We start from the raw sequence: 15,086 nt of genomic DNA on the forward strand, positions 1-15,086 counted from the left end.
TTTAACTTGCTTTCCTTCACAGTCTCTGAATTATTTAAAACCTATCATATCTTCCTGAAACATTACTTCTGTTATTTCCACCACAGATGCTACTGGCCTGCTCAGCATTTTCCAATTTTTATTTCAATTTCTTTACATTGTCCACCTAGAATTACAGAAATGTTATGGGGAAAAAGGAGATGATTCGGTCCATCATGGCTGCACAGACTCACCAATTATGCTAATTGCATTCATAGGTAAAATATAAACATTAGAATGATCAATGTAAAAGCAAACATAGTTAAGGCATTTGTCAATTACTTGTAGTTCTTTGCATTTTTTATCTCATAAGATATCAGAGGTGAGAACTCTAGTAACATTTGATTCTATTTTTATACTATTTCATGTGGGTAAAAGTGCATAATAGTTATAAGCAAAACCAGAAATTTCTGAAAAAACTCAGCAGGCCTGACAGCATCTGTGGAGAGAAAACAGAGTTAATGTTTTGGGTCTAGTGACTCTTCTTCAGGACACAAGTTATGGTCATTTTTGCAGCTAACGTACAATGCAGATTATCTAGTGATTTCAGTATAAAGCTTTCACTTACAACTGAGATATCCTACAGCTCTATCACTAATATAAATATCTGCCCATATGTTCCAAATTGCAGAAGCAGGTACCTTGTTGTGCAAAGCTGATTAAGAGAAGACTAAGTTGTGAAGTTCTGCTGTGAGATAATCTTTTAACAATCTTTAATCTTTGAATTCAGGAGAGTAAATCATTTTTAAAAATTGTTTTGAACTGTAACACATCTTTTCGAAGTTATTTTATTTTCATTGCAGATAGTACAAAAATGAGTACATTATCTTAAAATCACATCAAGACTGCAAATTATTTGCTGAAACTGAGTTTCTTTGATCTGGAATGCCTTATAAATTCTAGAAGATTAATAGAGACTTTCTCAGCTGTCTGATTAAGCACATATTAACAATCCTGGTGCTTCCTACTGTGGAAGGACATCCAGTTTCTAACTAAATTATTACACTTCAGTTATATATCTTCTGACAAGCAATAACTCTTAAGAATTCTGTTACCTTTCTAGTTTTGTACTTGGAGGGGTACCTCAGATGTTTTAACAAACTCTCTTAAATTCATCCAACATCCTGTTTGCCTATCATCTCTGCTCACTGACCTACGTTGGTTTTGTGCGAAGCAGTCCTTCCATTCTCAAATTCTGAACTGCATCTTCTTGCCCATCCCTATCTCTGTAATCTCTTCCAGTCCCACAATTCGCCAAGATAACAGGATGTCTAACAAGTGAAAGGCTTTCAAGAGTGTGATGACAAGTGTTCAGAGGCATTAGAGTGAAGAGTAAGGCTGGTAAGATTAAGGAACAATGGGTGAATAAAGATATTGAAGTTTGGGTCAAGAATAAAAGAGGGTCTTATTTTAAATGTAGACAACATGGTTTAATTCAATGTCTTAATCAATATAAAGAGTGTAGGGGCATTTTTAAGAAAGAACTCAGAAAGGCAAAGAGGTAATGTGGCAGATAAGGGTAAGGATAATCCAAAGAGATTCTACAAATACTTTAAGAGCAGGAGGGTAACTAGAGTGAGGATAGTGCCCCTTAAAGATCAAGGAGGTTGGCTTTGTGTTCTGTGGAGATGAGAGATACTAAATGAATATTTTGTGTTAGTTTTTACTGTGGAGAAAGAAATGGAGACTAAAGAACACAGAAATAAATTTTGATGTTTTAAAGACAGTTCACATTATAGAAGAGAAAGTTGAGGAGGTCACAGAGAATACAAAGGTGGATAAATTTCCAGAACCTGATCTAAAGTATCCCAGAACATTATGGAAGGTCAGGGAGGAAATTGCAAGACCCTTTGTAGGAATATTTGCATAGTCTATAACCATGGGTGAGGTACCTGATGACTGGAGAGTGGCTAATGTTGTACCTTTGCTTAAGAAAGATTGTAAGGAGAAATTGAAGAACAATAGACCTGTGAGTATGACTTTAGTTGCGGGTAAATTGTTAGAGGTGATTATAAAAGACAGGATTTATGGGCATTTAGAGAAGCAAAATTTGATTAGGGATAGTCAAATTGGTTTTGTGTGAAAGCAATCATACTTCATAAACTTGATTGAGTTTTTGAGGAAGTTACCAAAAAGATTGATGAGGGCAGAGCAGTAGACATTGTTTACTTGGACTAAAGTTAGGACATTGGATTCAGGATGAGCTTCCCAGTTGGATGCATAATTGGCTTAACTGCAGGAGATAGAGAGTGGTGGTGGAGGGTTGCTTTTTGGACTGGAGGCCTGTGACTAGTGGTGTTCCACTGGGATTGGTCTGTATCCTCTTTTGTTTGTCATTTAATTAAATGATTTGAATGAAAATATAGAACGCATGGTTAGTAAGTTTGCAGATGACACCAAAATTGGTGGCATAGCACACAGTGAAGAATGTTTTCTAAGGTTACAAAGAGATCTTGATCAAATGGGTAAAAGGGCTGAAAATGGCAGATGAAGTTCAATTTGGAAAAAATTTCCTGTGTAATAACAACTGGCAGAGAAAATCTAAATTAATTCTATGGCATTCCAATGCATTTTTTTACAAGGTCAGAACTATTGTTTCTTCTAATGATGCATTTTCTTCAGGCTCGTGTTCAATTTGAAATTGTTGGGTCACTGGTGTTTCGACATCAACTGGCTCTGCTTCTCCAGGAACATCTAGGAGATATGGTAATAGACACGATATTTTAACCTAATTGTCAAGCAACAGTGCAATAATAAATAAATTTAAAAGTTTCATAGGAAGTTCAAATGATTTTTGTGGATTATTCTAAGACAGAATAATAAAACATTCAAAGCCATTACATTATTTCCTATGAAATATCTGGCTATGTGATCTTAAGGACGTGTAAGTGCATAAGAAAGCAAACTGCTCCACCTTTCAATAAAGTCAGGATGATCTTCTACCTCAATTCCATCTCCCCTCACTATTCTACTGTCCTTCAGTTTCCTCTGTATTCAAATCCATTGATCTCTATTCTTGACAACACTGACAACTGAACAACAACAGTATTGTGGGGTACAGAATTCCAAAAATTAAGAACACTAAAAGTACACATTTTGCAAAATGGTTTACCCTTGAAGTGCAATGACTGGCTTTCTACTGGATTAATTATGTTGAAATGTGGTTTTTTTTCAGACCCTGAAATAAAAAAAAACACTGAATCCTTGCACCTGAGCTGAGCCCTCATAATCTCGGCATGTTGGAATACCTGTTGCAGGAATGGGTATTTCCTCAGTTATAAAAGGATTTGCACTTTCTTCCGGAGGTGCAGGCCTTTCACTTTCAGGATCAGGATGAACTGTTTGGTCTTTGATCTCCACTTTGTGTTCTTCTGCAGACTCTGGTTTTGGGCTGGGACTTGATTCAGCAACTGGCTTTTTTGTGTGCTTGTTGCTTGGTCCCTTAGCCTTTGTCTTTCTTTTTCTTTTTCCTTTTGACTCCTCTCTGTGAATTAATGATAGCAATTACAAAAGGGCAGCTTTAATCATTTGGCAAATATTTCATGCTTAGACAATTTAAATAAAGTCTTAAGAAAAGACTTGTTGATAACAATTGGTAAAGATCTTGAGAGAAATAAAGGTAGGAATTCAGTTCAGGTAGACGTGAAATACAAGCACGATCAGATCCTGGGGGAAAGACCCTGCCTATTCACCCTGTCAGTGTTCCTCATGATTTTATAAACCTCGATACGGTCACCCCTCAGCCTCCAACACGCTAAGGAAAATAGCCCCAGCCTATTCATTCCACCCCCTTAAGCTCAAACCTTCCAACCCCGGTAACATTCTTGTAAATCTTTTCTGAACCTTTCAAGATTCAAGACACCCTTCCTATAGCAGGGAGGCCAGAATTGAAAGCAGTGTTCCAAAAGTGGCCTAACCAATGTCCTGTACTCAATGCACAGACCAATAAAGGCAAGCATACAAAATACCTTCTTCACTATACTGTCTAACTGTAACGCTACTTTCAAGGAACTATGAACCTGCCCTCCAAGGTCTCTTTGTTCAGCAACACTCCCTAGGACCTTACCATTAAGTGTATAAGTCCTGCCTGACTTGCCTTTTGAAAGAACTGACAGATGCTGGAAATCTGTAACAAAAATAGAAATTACTAGAGTGATAATGAAGAGTCACTGGACTCAAAACATTAACTCTGCTTTCTTACCAGATGCTGCCAGACGTGCTGTACTCCAACAATGCAACAGAGTAACTTGATGTGAAGTAAAAATACTGCACAGTGAAAAATTGAAACAAAATCAGAAAATGATGGAAATGCTCAGCAGGTCAAGCAGCATTTGGGGGCAGAGGAAAAGAGTTAAAAATGTCAGCGAGTACAAACCAATCTGTCAAATTATCATTGATCTTAAATTTTAACTCTTTCTCTATCCACAGATTCTGCCAGACCTGCTGAATAATTTCATGTTAGCCTGGGTAATTTTACTATACAAGATTAAAAGGCCTTGGTCTGCCATTAAGTTAATTAGTTAATGAACAAGCCGGTTGGAGTCCTTCTTTCTAGTTTTTGCTTTAAAAAATATCCCAGGTGAAAGAAGACGTTTGTCTGGAGGGAGGAGGGTAACTTCTTTAGATTAGGCATCCCTGGAAGAGGCTTCACAGTGAGGTTAAAATTGTATCAGAGATAATGGGAGCTGCAGATGCTGGAGAATCCGAGATAACAAAGTGTGGAGCTGGAAGAATACAGCAGGCCAAGCAGCATCAGAGGAGCAGGAAAGCTGACGTTTCAGGCCTAGACTCTTCATCAGAAAAGGTGATGAAGGGTCGAGGCCCGAAACGTCAGCTTTTGTGCTCCTAAGATGCTGCTTGGCCTGCTGTGTTCATCTAGCTCTATACTTTGTTATCATAGATTCTCCAGCATCTGCAGTTCCCATTATCTCTCCCAGGTGAAAAAACACCAGTTAAAGGATTCACAACAGATGATAATTAGTGCTAACTGATTGGTGATCTTAAACCTGTGAGTCAATTACACTCATAAGTGGAGTTCATAATTGGGAATAATCAAGGCACAGTAAGAAAATGAAAACACAATAAAATACATATTTATTCGGAAATATATCTCTGGTCCGTACGCTACATTTGATTGTGTAATGTTTTTGAACTGACTATATAACTAATCACTCAGAATAGCATATAAATTATTCTTATTCACTCATGCATTTACATAGTAGTAACCAGCTGAAAGCTCAGTTTGAGTTCTGTCAGGGCCACTCAGTTCCAGACTCGTTGCAGTACGCCTAAATGTAAACAAAAGACCTAAATGTCAGAGGTGAGGTAACAGTGACAACCTTGACACCAAGGCACAATTTTACTGAGAGTGTAGCACTAGGAAGACTAAGAAAACTGTAAGTCAATGGGAATTGGAGGGAAATCCATCCACTAGGTAGTTGCATCAAGCAGAAAGAAAGATGACAGTATTTGTTGGAGGCCAATCACCTCAACCTCAGAATATCATTGAAGGAGTAGTATCCTTGACATAAATATCTTTAGTTGCTTCATCAACAATCCTACCTTCAGCACAAGGCCAGAAATGGTCACATTTACGAATGATTGCATGATGTTCAGTTCCGTATGTAATTTCTCAGACAATAAAGCGATCCGTGACTAAATGAAGCGAGACGCAGACAATTTTCAGTGTTGGGCTGATAAGTGGTAAATAATATTCAAGCCACACAAGTGCTTGCCAATAACCATCTCCAACGAGATAAAATAAAACTACGATCTCCTGGCATTCCATGGCATTACCATCACTGATTTCCTCATCAAAAACAGCCTGGAGGCTCTCTTTGAGCAGAAACTTAACTCATGCATTTAAATACTGTAGCTACCAGAACATCTCTGAGGCTGAGAATTCTGCAGTGATAACTCATCTCACAACTCCCCAAAGCCATCCACCATTTAAAATCTAATGTAATATTCACCATTTGCCTTGAAGGGTCCAGCTCCATCAGTAATCAAGAAATCAGCACCGTCCCAGAATAAGTAGTTCACTTGATCAGAAACCCCATTGATCGCTTAATAAAACATCTAGATCCTCTGTCATTGGCACACCAATGACAGCAATACCATTATATAGAATAACTGCAACAACTCATGAGATTCTTTCGACAAACTTTCCAAACGATTAGTCTCCACCACCATGGGAGCAGAAGGACAGCAGATGCCTGGAATTAACAGTCTAATGATGACCCTGAAATCATTGTCAATTGTTCGAAAAACCCATCTGACTCACAAATGTCCTTCAGGGAAAGAAGCTGCTATCTTTACCTGGTCTGGTCTACATGTGACTCCAGACCCAAAGCAATGTGGTCAACTCTTAACTGTCTTTTGGACAATTAGGGATAGGCAATAAAATGACACCAGTATCCCGTGAATAAATAAAAAAAAACACGCCACCTGCAAGCTCTACACCATTCTATATCCCCATGCCTTCCATCCTAGAATTCTCTCCCTAAAGCTCTGCGGTTGCATATGTACTACAGGGACTACCATGGTTTAACAAATGGCTCCAAATTACCTGCAAGGAAAAAAAATGGCTGGGCAATAACGGACAAATTGGCCCAAACACACAGGTTACTGTCAAAATGGCTACCTGCACAAACAGGCCGAGTGACATCAGTTGCTGGTGACAGACTGCCTTAAGTCAGAACGAATCCATGCATATGTGGTCAACAGCTCCATGCACTGTGTGGAATAACATCGCCATCTGTACATGCATAGATGGCCCTGCTGTGGTCCAATTTCTGCCTATTGGCAGAGGCTGGGACAGGGGAAAAGACCCTGGAGTAGTGCCAGCAGTGTAGCCAGGCAGCTCCTCATAGTGGAATGAAGGAGAGATAGCAGCTCCAGGCTACATTTGGAATTGGGGGATTGCCAACAACACCAAGGATTTTAACTGAGCTTCACTGAATGCCCAAAGACTGGCTCAATAGACCACCCTCCCTGTAAGAAGGCAGCAGTGTCTGATGCTTGGCAGCGACCTATACTGCCAGGTGGAGTTTGTGCAACAGTAGGTGCCCTGAACAACCTGGAGGTAGCATTGCTATAACACACTGCTAAGCAATAAATGTCGGCCTTGCTAAAAATGCTTACATCCAACAAATTTTAAAAAAAGACGGTTGGTCAACAGCTGGAGCATGATGTGCGATGTGGTTGCCATACAATCAAACTATAGGGAAGAAACAAAAAACATTGACAAAGATGTTAGAACTGAGGTTATGCCTAGCAGGAATAGACAAGAAGGCTGAAACTCACCTTGAATTTGGCAAAATAACTGGGGTTTTAAAATTATGAAATGTTTTGATGAAGTAAACATAAGATTGTTTCCACTACTCGGAAAAGAATCAAACCGAACCCAGGAGAAAATTCTTGGGCCAGACAGTGGTGAGAATGTTGAATTGGTTACCACAAGGACTGGTTAAAATGAACAGTGTGAGGAATATGGACAAAAACTTGAGGGACAAGGGAATAACAGTTTATGTTGACAGCTAGATAAGGAAAGATGAGAAAGGGGTCAAGTGGAGCATAAGTACTAGCATTGGCTGAATGGACTAAATGACTTCTTTCAGGGCTGTGCATTTTTTTATAATTTTATGGATTTTGGATTATAGATGTGTTGAGCAGTGATTTACACTTATATAAATGTATGGCCAAGATTGTCATAAAACCCTACTGTCTTTTAGGAAAGTAAATCTGCTGTTTTTCCCTCGTCTTGCTGATTTTTGACTGCAGACCCACAGCAATATAGTTGACTCTTATGTGTCCTTTGAAATGGCCCTAGCAACTATTGAGGCAGCTCACCACCACCTCCAAAGATAAATAATAAATACAAGCCTGTGAAAACCTCCTGTTATTTTGCCTTATTCTTTTTATTGGAAGGGCACTTGCTTGAATCAGTTCAAGAGAGAAAGACATACGTCTTCACTTTACTGAGGTCAGTGGATTGAGCAATACTAGCAACTATGAGACCACCTTAATTTCAGTTTCTACCACACAATATTCATCTGTAAATCCAACCAGTGCCAAGTTGGGATTGGTTTTAAATTGTGAGTTCACACACAAGTTTCACTTTACATTGAGCACTTCCAGCCAGAGCGTGTACACATTCATGCCTTTAAGATGGGATGGCTGTAATCACCTTTCTTTACACTTCACAATTATTACAATCATGCCATATTTAGAACTCACTGTGAGGTTTTCTTCTCTTGATTTTCCAGCTTCCTTTTCCTCAGTTGTTCACGATCCCGCAAACAATATGGAAGAACTCCTGGTGGAAAACAACAAACTGTTCGTGTAAGGTAAATTTTCATCCTCACACGACTTCTGGTTTAATATTTTCTGTTTTCTTCATACACTGTCTTACCTTTGTAGAGTTGAAAGTCAAGAAGAAAGAAATTATTTCATGCTAACTCACCAAATGTAATAATTTACCCTAATCTTTACAAAGCCCCATATTGACACTTGATCTTATATTTACACTTTGCACATAATTTTGGTACAAATTAGATTTGCTAATACTTCAATTCATTCATGGAATTCTGTTTTCCAGAAGTGCTTGAACTTTTTTCATTATAACATTTCATATCACACTCCATTCAATTCATCGACAAAGACAAGTGGCTAGGACCTGAATATGAGATCTCAAAAATATATACCCAGATGTCACAGTCTGGTGACGTGTTAGCATTCACCACTGAATTTAGAAAAATATGCCCACAAAGGCAGGGGCATCAGTTTCACTCTTCCCACAAAGCTCTTTCGTACCCTTCATGCAAAGGATGGTCACTGGCAAGTAAAGCTGAGTGAAAGCAGAAGTTTTCTAACTATAATCTGAATGCCATTCAAGTGAAGCAGGTGGTTCCAATGGCCATTTGGCATTTTCATTGTTCCCAAATACAGATAACAAGATAGTCAGCATTCTTCACAAAGTGGAAGCTATTGTGGATGACTTGCTTGTCTATCAATGTTGAAATGCAATGCTAGAAGCCATTACTGATCCCAATCAGAATCAAGTATGAATGCCACAGAAAGCTCACCAGCTGACACAAGAAAAGGTGCCATTCAAAATAGCCACAGTCAACTAAGTAGGTCATATGATAATTTTTTTAGTAATGTACGTAAGTCAAAGTTTTCACTCGAAAAGGGATTAAGAACCAGAGAGCAAAGATTTAGAGTGTTTTGCGAAAGAAGCAAGAGATCATGTGACCTCTACTGTGGTGCTTCCACTTTAGCTTAATGCAGCCATTAAGCACTTTGCATAAACGTACGCCAAAAAATGGTTGTGTGAGAATTTCCATGGTCCTTGCATCAACCCCAAGTTGTTCTGTTGGAAAAGCATTTGGATCATTAACATTGTCCCAGTACCTGCCTCCCTCCCCGTTCCCCCAACCCCCATCTCACTGAAATTGGTCAGAACGTATTTATGTTGCATTTACACTTTTATAAATGTAAATCTATGCTGCAATTTTAGGTACAGAATTACCTGAAGCCAGTAGAAGGGTAACAGGAACTATTTCTCATCACATGGAGGGATAAGAAGCACAAATATGGAATAGTTGGCTCACATGGCTTGTTTTCTGAGACAGAAACAGATACTGCTGGAAAAGCTCAGCAGGTCTGGCAGCATTTGTGGGGAGATATCAGAGTTAACATTTCCAGTTGAATGACCCTCCCTTAGAGCTGATGATAGCTAGGAAAATATCGGTTTAAATACAGAAGATAGGGTGGCGGGAGGGGTAAGGAGTCATTGATAGGTGGGGATAGAGCCCAAAGAGAAAGAAGAACAATTGGACAGACAAAGAAGTGGATAGCGATCTAGCTAGGAGGGTGAATAACTATTTATGGGGACTGTTAAGGCTAAGAATGGATTGTGTGCAACAGTCACTAGCAGTCCCCATTAATAGCTATTCACACTCCTGACCAGCTGTTTTCCACTCCTTTGTATGTCCAACTGTTCTTCTTTCCCTTTGGGCTCTATCCCCACCAACTGTTTACTCCATACCCCCTCCCCCACCCTATCTGCTGCATATAAACAGACATTTTCCTACCTACCATCAGTTCTGAGGAAGGATCACTTCACCCAAAATGTTAGTTCTCATTTCTCCCCACAGATGCTGCCAGATCTGCTGTGCTTTTCCAGCAATTTCTGTTTCTGATTTACAGCATCCACAGTTCTTTCGGTTTTTGTTTGGTTTGTTTTTGAGTTGGTTTCTCATTATTTTTCAATGTAAATGAATATTTCTAGTGTTCTATAACACTTTTTAAAACACTGCTCTTCATTGAGAGTTGCACAGCATTTTCAACCTATGAACGGATGAATAATTTTAATGACACAGACTCTGTTATATTGGAATACAGTGTGCTGTTCTTGAGTAGATTAGATGAGATTACGTACAGTGTGGAAACAGGCCCTTCGGCCCAACAAGTCCACACTGCCCCTTGGAGCATCCCACCCAGACCCATCCCCCATGACCCACACACCCCTGAACACTACAGGCAATTTAGCATGGCTAATCCACCTAGCCTGCACAACTTTGGACTGTGGAAGGAAACCAGAGTACCCAGAGGAAACCCACGCAGACACAGGGAGAATGTGCAAACTCCGCACAGACAGGTACCCAAGACTGGAATCGAACCCAGGCCCCTGGCGCTGTGAGGCTGCAGTGCTAACCACTGAGCCACCGTGCTGCCCACACTGCAGGAAATATGTCAAGATCTTGCAGAAGATGCAGAGGAGATTTACTAAAATGATACCACGGATGAGGGACTTCAATTATATGATGAGACAGGACAGACTGAGACTGTTCCCCTTACAGCAGAGAACAGCAAAGGGAGATTTAATATCAACACTCAAATGTATGAGAGCTCTGATACAGCAAGTGCAGAAAAAGCCATTTTCTCTGACGAGTGGTAGGTTATCAAAAGTCATAGAGCTAAAATAATTGGTAAAAAGAACCAGGGGGGAAATGAGAAGAAATCTTTCCATCCAGAGGGTTGTTATGGTCTAGATCAGACTGCCTGAAAAGATGGTGCAATTGCATTTCAAAAGAACTTGGGAAACTAATTTTACAGGTACATCAGGAGGACTCATTTGCAGCATCATGGAAATAAAAACTGGCGTTGGGCCTAAATTGGAAAGCCCTCTCCAAGAGCATGATGGACCTCAATGCCCCTTCTATGCTGTAAATTTCTTTGATTCTATACTGATAATAGAAAAGTTCTACATGCTGTGTGCCTTATGCAATGCATCTATGCTGGTACAACAGCTTCAGACTTTTAATTTCTAAAATTGGATAAGGGAGGCAGGACGTAACAGAGGAACATGCAAACTTTCCAGACCTTTCCCTGCCATGAATATATTTTTGATTTCTGCTGATTTTACATCAGTTTTTACACTGATCTATGCTAATAAAATTCTCAGAAAATTTAAAAGTCACTTGCTGTCAGCAAGATAATTGTAAACAAAGGTGTAAATGTTGGGAGTGGAGTGGAGCAGTTGAGATATCACCTGTGATGGGTTGGTGATGCTTTTTTTCAGAAAAATTGTACATCACAGGTGACTATTCAATCCATTGCTAACTCTTTGAACTAAACAACAACCCTATGAAAGCAACTCCATTTTCCTCCTATTTCTCAATTTTTTTTGCTCCAAGCATTTATCTTTCAAACACAGTGACTGCAAAAGGCATATCAACAATCTGTAATGTAAAACTGTGGTTACATTCAAGATATGCAGAATCAATTATTTTGTATTTTGTGTGCATGACTGTTCCACACTCAACAACAAAACCTAAAATTTGCAGAGATAGTATGAACTACAGATGCTGGAGAATCCGAGATAACAAGGTGTAGACCTGGATGAGCACAGCAGGCCAAGCAGCATCTTAGGTGCAGGAAAGCTGAAGTTTCGGGCCTGGACCTTTTCTGATGAAGGGTCCAGGCCCGAAACGTCAGCTTTCCTGCTCCTAAGATGCTGCTTGGCCTGCTGTGTTAATCCAGCTCTACACCTTGTTATCTAAAATTTACAGAACACCTTTAATGTAATTAAACATTCCAGCCAGCTTCATAGGAACATTATGTAACAAATTATAACACCAAGCCACATAAGGAAATATCCATCAAAGGAGTAGGTTTTAAAGAGAATCTTAAAAGGAGTGGAGGTAGAAAGACTTAAGTGAGGTATTTTGCAGCTTGGTTTCCAGGGAGCTGAATGCACATATGTCCATTGTGGAATATTGAAAATGGAGTAGGCAACAGGCCAGAATTGGAACAGCAGACAGATTTTTGCAGCTTTGTACAGTTGGATGAAATATCCCAGATAGGGAGCAACGATTGGAAAATGCATGTCGGGAAATATTGAGATTGCTTGCTGTCATCGATTGCAATAAGGTTGATGCTCGCAACAGGGTTTGGCATTGTGGTGGAGGATGGGATGTTGCAAGTTTGTCGTGGCTGAGAAAGAATTCTGCATAGCAAAAATCCAGGCATTCTTTGTGAAGCATGAAGATGCACCAAAATAAGAATTCCGTTCAGAAAAGATTTCCACTCACCTTCAGAGTGTCTTTGGCTTCTCAGCAGGTTAACTATCATTGTGGTACAGTTCTTATCAAAACCGGTGGCAATTAGATGGGGAATGGTCATGAACGGACATTCATCATTTAGTTACACTATCGTTCCTTTTCCACTCACCAGTAGAGTTAAGATCTCCCCTGAAGTATTTACCATTTCCAATTGTGGAAGGATCAAGGCTTATTTAAATAATTGCATTTAAGTAAGTTTTCTACACTTGAGAAACAAAATTGCAGCTATACTAATTTTACATTATTAAATTTAAGTAATATGTATATTACACAAAATATGCTATACTAAAATAGTGCTAATTGTGTTGATTCCTACTCCATATTTGGCAACGCATAGAAATATTACTAAAAGAACTGAATTTTCTATTTTATGTCAGATATAACTAGCTTGTATTACAAGAGTCTGGTGAAGTAAATTATTATTTTCAATATAATTGTTGGACTTCAATACATAACATTGCAAACAAACCTTTTAGAATGAGACATGTTACCCATTAAAACCAAATGAACCACCTCTAGTATCTCTTGTGGATTCTCAGAACCGTGAAATTAGTTTATCCTACCAGAAATCATAATTATCAATTAGATTATCACTCATTTACTGTCATATTGGGTACTCCCAAAAATAGAGTAAATGATTCTACTGTTTTGAAATTTACAAGCACTCAATAACTAATATATGCCAAACGAACTAAATAACCTTTGCGTTTTACTTAACTAACAGTGACTGTTACTTTCTGTTACAGAAAATGTTACCTGAAATTTTCTGATCAGTGGTTTTCTGACCATGGCCAGACATGTCCATTTTCTACCACTTCTGAGAATTATGTTTCTTTAGAAAATAACCAAGTAGAAATATTTGACTAAGGTAGTGATGTCCTTTTTTTCTGAAACTGGATTAGGCGGTTTCAGTGTTGACACCCAAACTGGCATCGTTATCTAATGCACACAAACAGGGAACTTAGCAGCATCCAGTAACATTTCTTCTTCAACAGCATAGTAAAGATATGATCCAATGGCCTCACAATGAGCACAAAAATTAAAATTAGAGTGGAAAATGCCCAGTAAGAAAATAACTGCTTTGAGTCAGTGTAACTCAGTGGTACAATAATTCATTTTTGTTTACTTGTAGCTCTGACACAAGTTTAAATGTCAGGAACTAGATTCGACTTGTGAAATGAGCATACAAAGTTTAAACTATTAATTGCTTGATAATTTTTTTTAAAAATTCATTTGTAGAAAGAAGGCATTGCAGTTTAGATCAACATTTGTGGCTCAACACCAGGCAGCTCAACTATCTGAGCCTGTTCTGTTGTTCAATAAGATATGATTACTCCATAATTCTGACTACATCCTAGAATCTTTCACCCCCTTGCTCATCAAGACTCTGTCCAAATTTGCCTTAAAATTATTCAAAAAAACCTACTTCCACGGGTTCCAAGAATAACAGTTCCAAAGAGTCATGAGGAAAAAAGATTCTCCTTATCTGCCATAAACAGATGAAACTTATTTTTAAACAGTGAGCCCTCATTGCACATGGGAATCCTTTTGACATCCCCACCCCATCAAGACCCATATAATCTTTTATGTTTCAATCAACTTGCTTCTTCCTCTAAATTCCGGTGGATGTAAGCCTAGCCCATCCAATATTGAAAAAAATGACAACCAGCCCATTCGACGTATCAGTTCAGCATACCATTTCTGCAGTGCTTCCAATGCATTTACATCCTTCTTTAAATACAGTAACCAATACAGTAGAAAGAACTTCAGATGTGGTCTTAGCAATGCCCTGTAGAAGCATAACCTCCTTCCTTCTGTATTTAATTGCTCTCGCTATACCAACATTCTATTAGTGTCCCTAGTTGCTTGCATATTGATCTTCTGTGATATATGCATGAAGACGCAAGTTCCTCTGTAATTCAGCGCACTGCAATTCAGATGCTTCTTTATCTATTCTTTCTCCCAAAATGAACAATTTCACATTTTCCCATGTAATATGCCATTTGACAGATCTTTGCCCACTCACTTAACTGATTTATATCCTGAGTATCGAGAAAAAAAGTATATATTTTGTCAAAACTTTCCATTTTGCACTCATCAGGTTATTGTCAAAAATATCACTTGGAACAGGGACCAAAATTTTATACTGTATGAGAAGACAATTCTGATTGGTGGCAAAAAGACTCTGACTGGTAGAGTCACTGTCACGGAGAATGCACAAGTGAGGGGAAGACTGACGGTTAACTGCAAAGCTTTATTTAAATTTAATCCAAGTAAGTTTATTCTGATTGGTCAAGGCATTGCCCTGAGCAACAAACCAGAGAATAGCCATTGTGTATTTTGTTCAGTTGATATAGTAGGATGTGTATACATATTCTGTTTGCAGACAACCAGACTCTGTGTTTACATATTTGTAGCTTACATTATGTGCAGGTGCAG

General features: G+C 38.8%; 1 protein-coding gene across 2 annotated transcripts; it reads right to left on the reverse strand.

Annotated features, from left to right (window-relative positions):
* Nucleotides 1-790: 790 nt before the first annotated feature.
* Nucleotides 791-13,592, reverse strand: LOC125451238 (uncharacterized). 2 transcript variants are annotated; one of them, XM_048528144.2, is made up of 4 exons: nt 13,404-13,592; nt 8,257-8,335; nt 3,267-3,502; nt 791-2,712 (listed from the first exon to the last, which is right to left on the reverse strand). In XM_048528144.2, exons 1-4 carry the CDS (start codon nt 13,450-13,452, stop codon nt 2,594-2,596), a joined length of 483 nt encoding a protein of 160 aa, XP_048384101.1. In that variant the 5' UTR covers nt 13,453-13,592; the 3' UTR covers nt 791-2,593. The 2 variants fall into 2 exon arrangements, with proteins under 2 accessions (XP_048384101.1, XP_048384100.1); XM_048528143.2 differs by lacking the exon at nt 13,404-13,592 and adding an exon at nt 12,618-12,832.
* Nucleotides 13,593-15,086: the final 1,494 nt, after the last annotated feature.

The sequence above is a fragment of the Stegostoma tigrinum genome, chromosome 3 (genome assembly GCF_030684315.1).
Source record: "Stegostoma tigrinum isolate sSteTig4 chromosome 3, sSteTig4.hap1, whole genome shotgun sequence".
Classification (NCBI taxonomy): Eukaryota; Metazoa; Chordata; class Chondrichthyes; order Orectolobiformes; family Stegostomatidae; genus Stegostoma; species Stegostoma tigrinum.

Coding starts and splice junctions, on each gene's coding strand:
- LOC125451238 (XM_048528143.2), bottom strand. CDS start 12,708: ATGACCATTCCCCATCTAATTGCCACCGGTTTTGATAAGAACTGTACC. Junction 8,336..12,617: donor AAGCCAAAGACACTCTGAAG/GTGAGTGGAAAT, acceptor GTTTTCCACCAG/GAGTTCTTCCATATTGTTTG. Junction 2,713..3,266: donor AATACCCATTCCTGCAACAG/GTATTCCAACAT, acceptor CATATCTCCTAG/ATGTTCCTGGAGAAGCAGAG.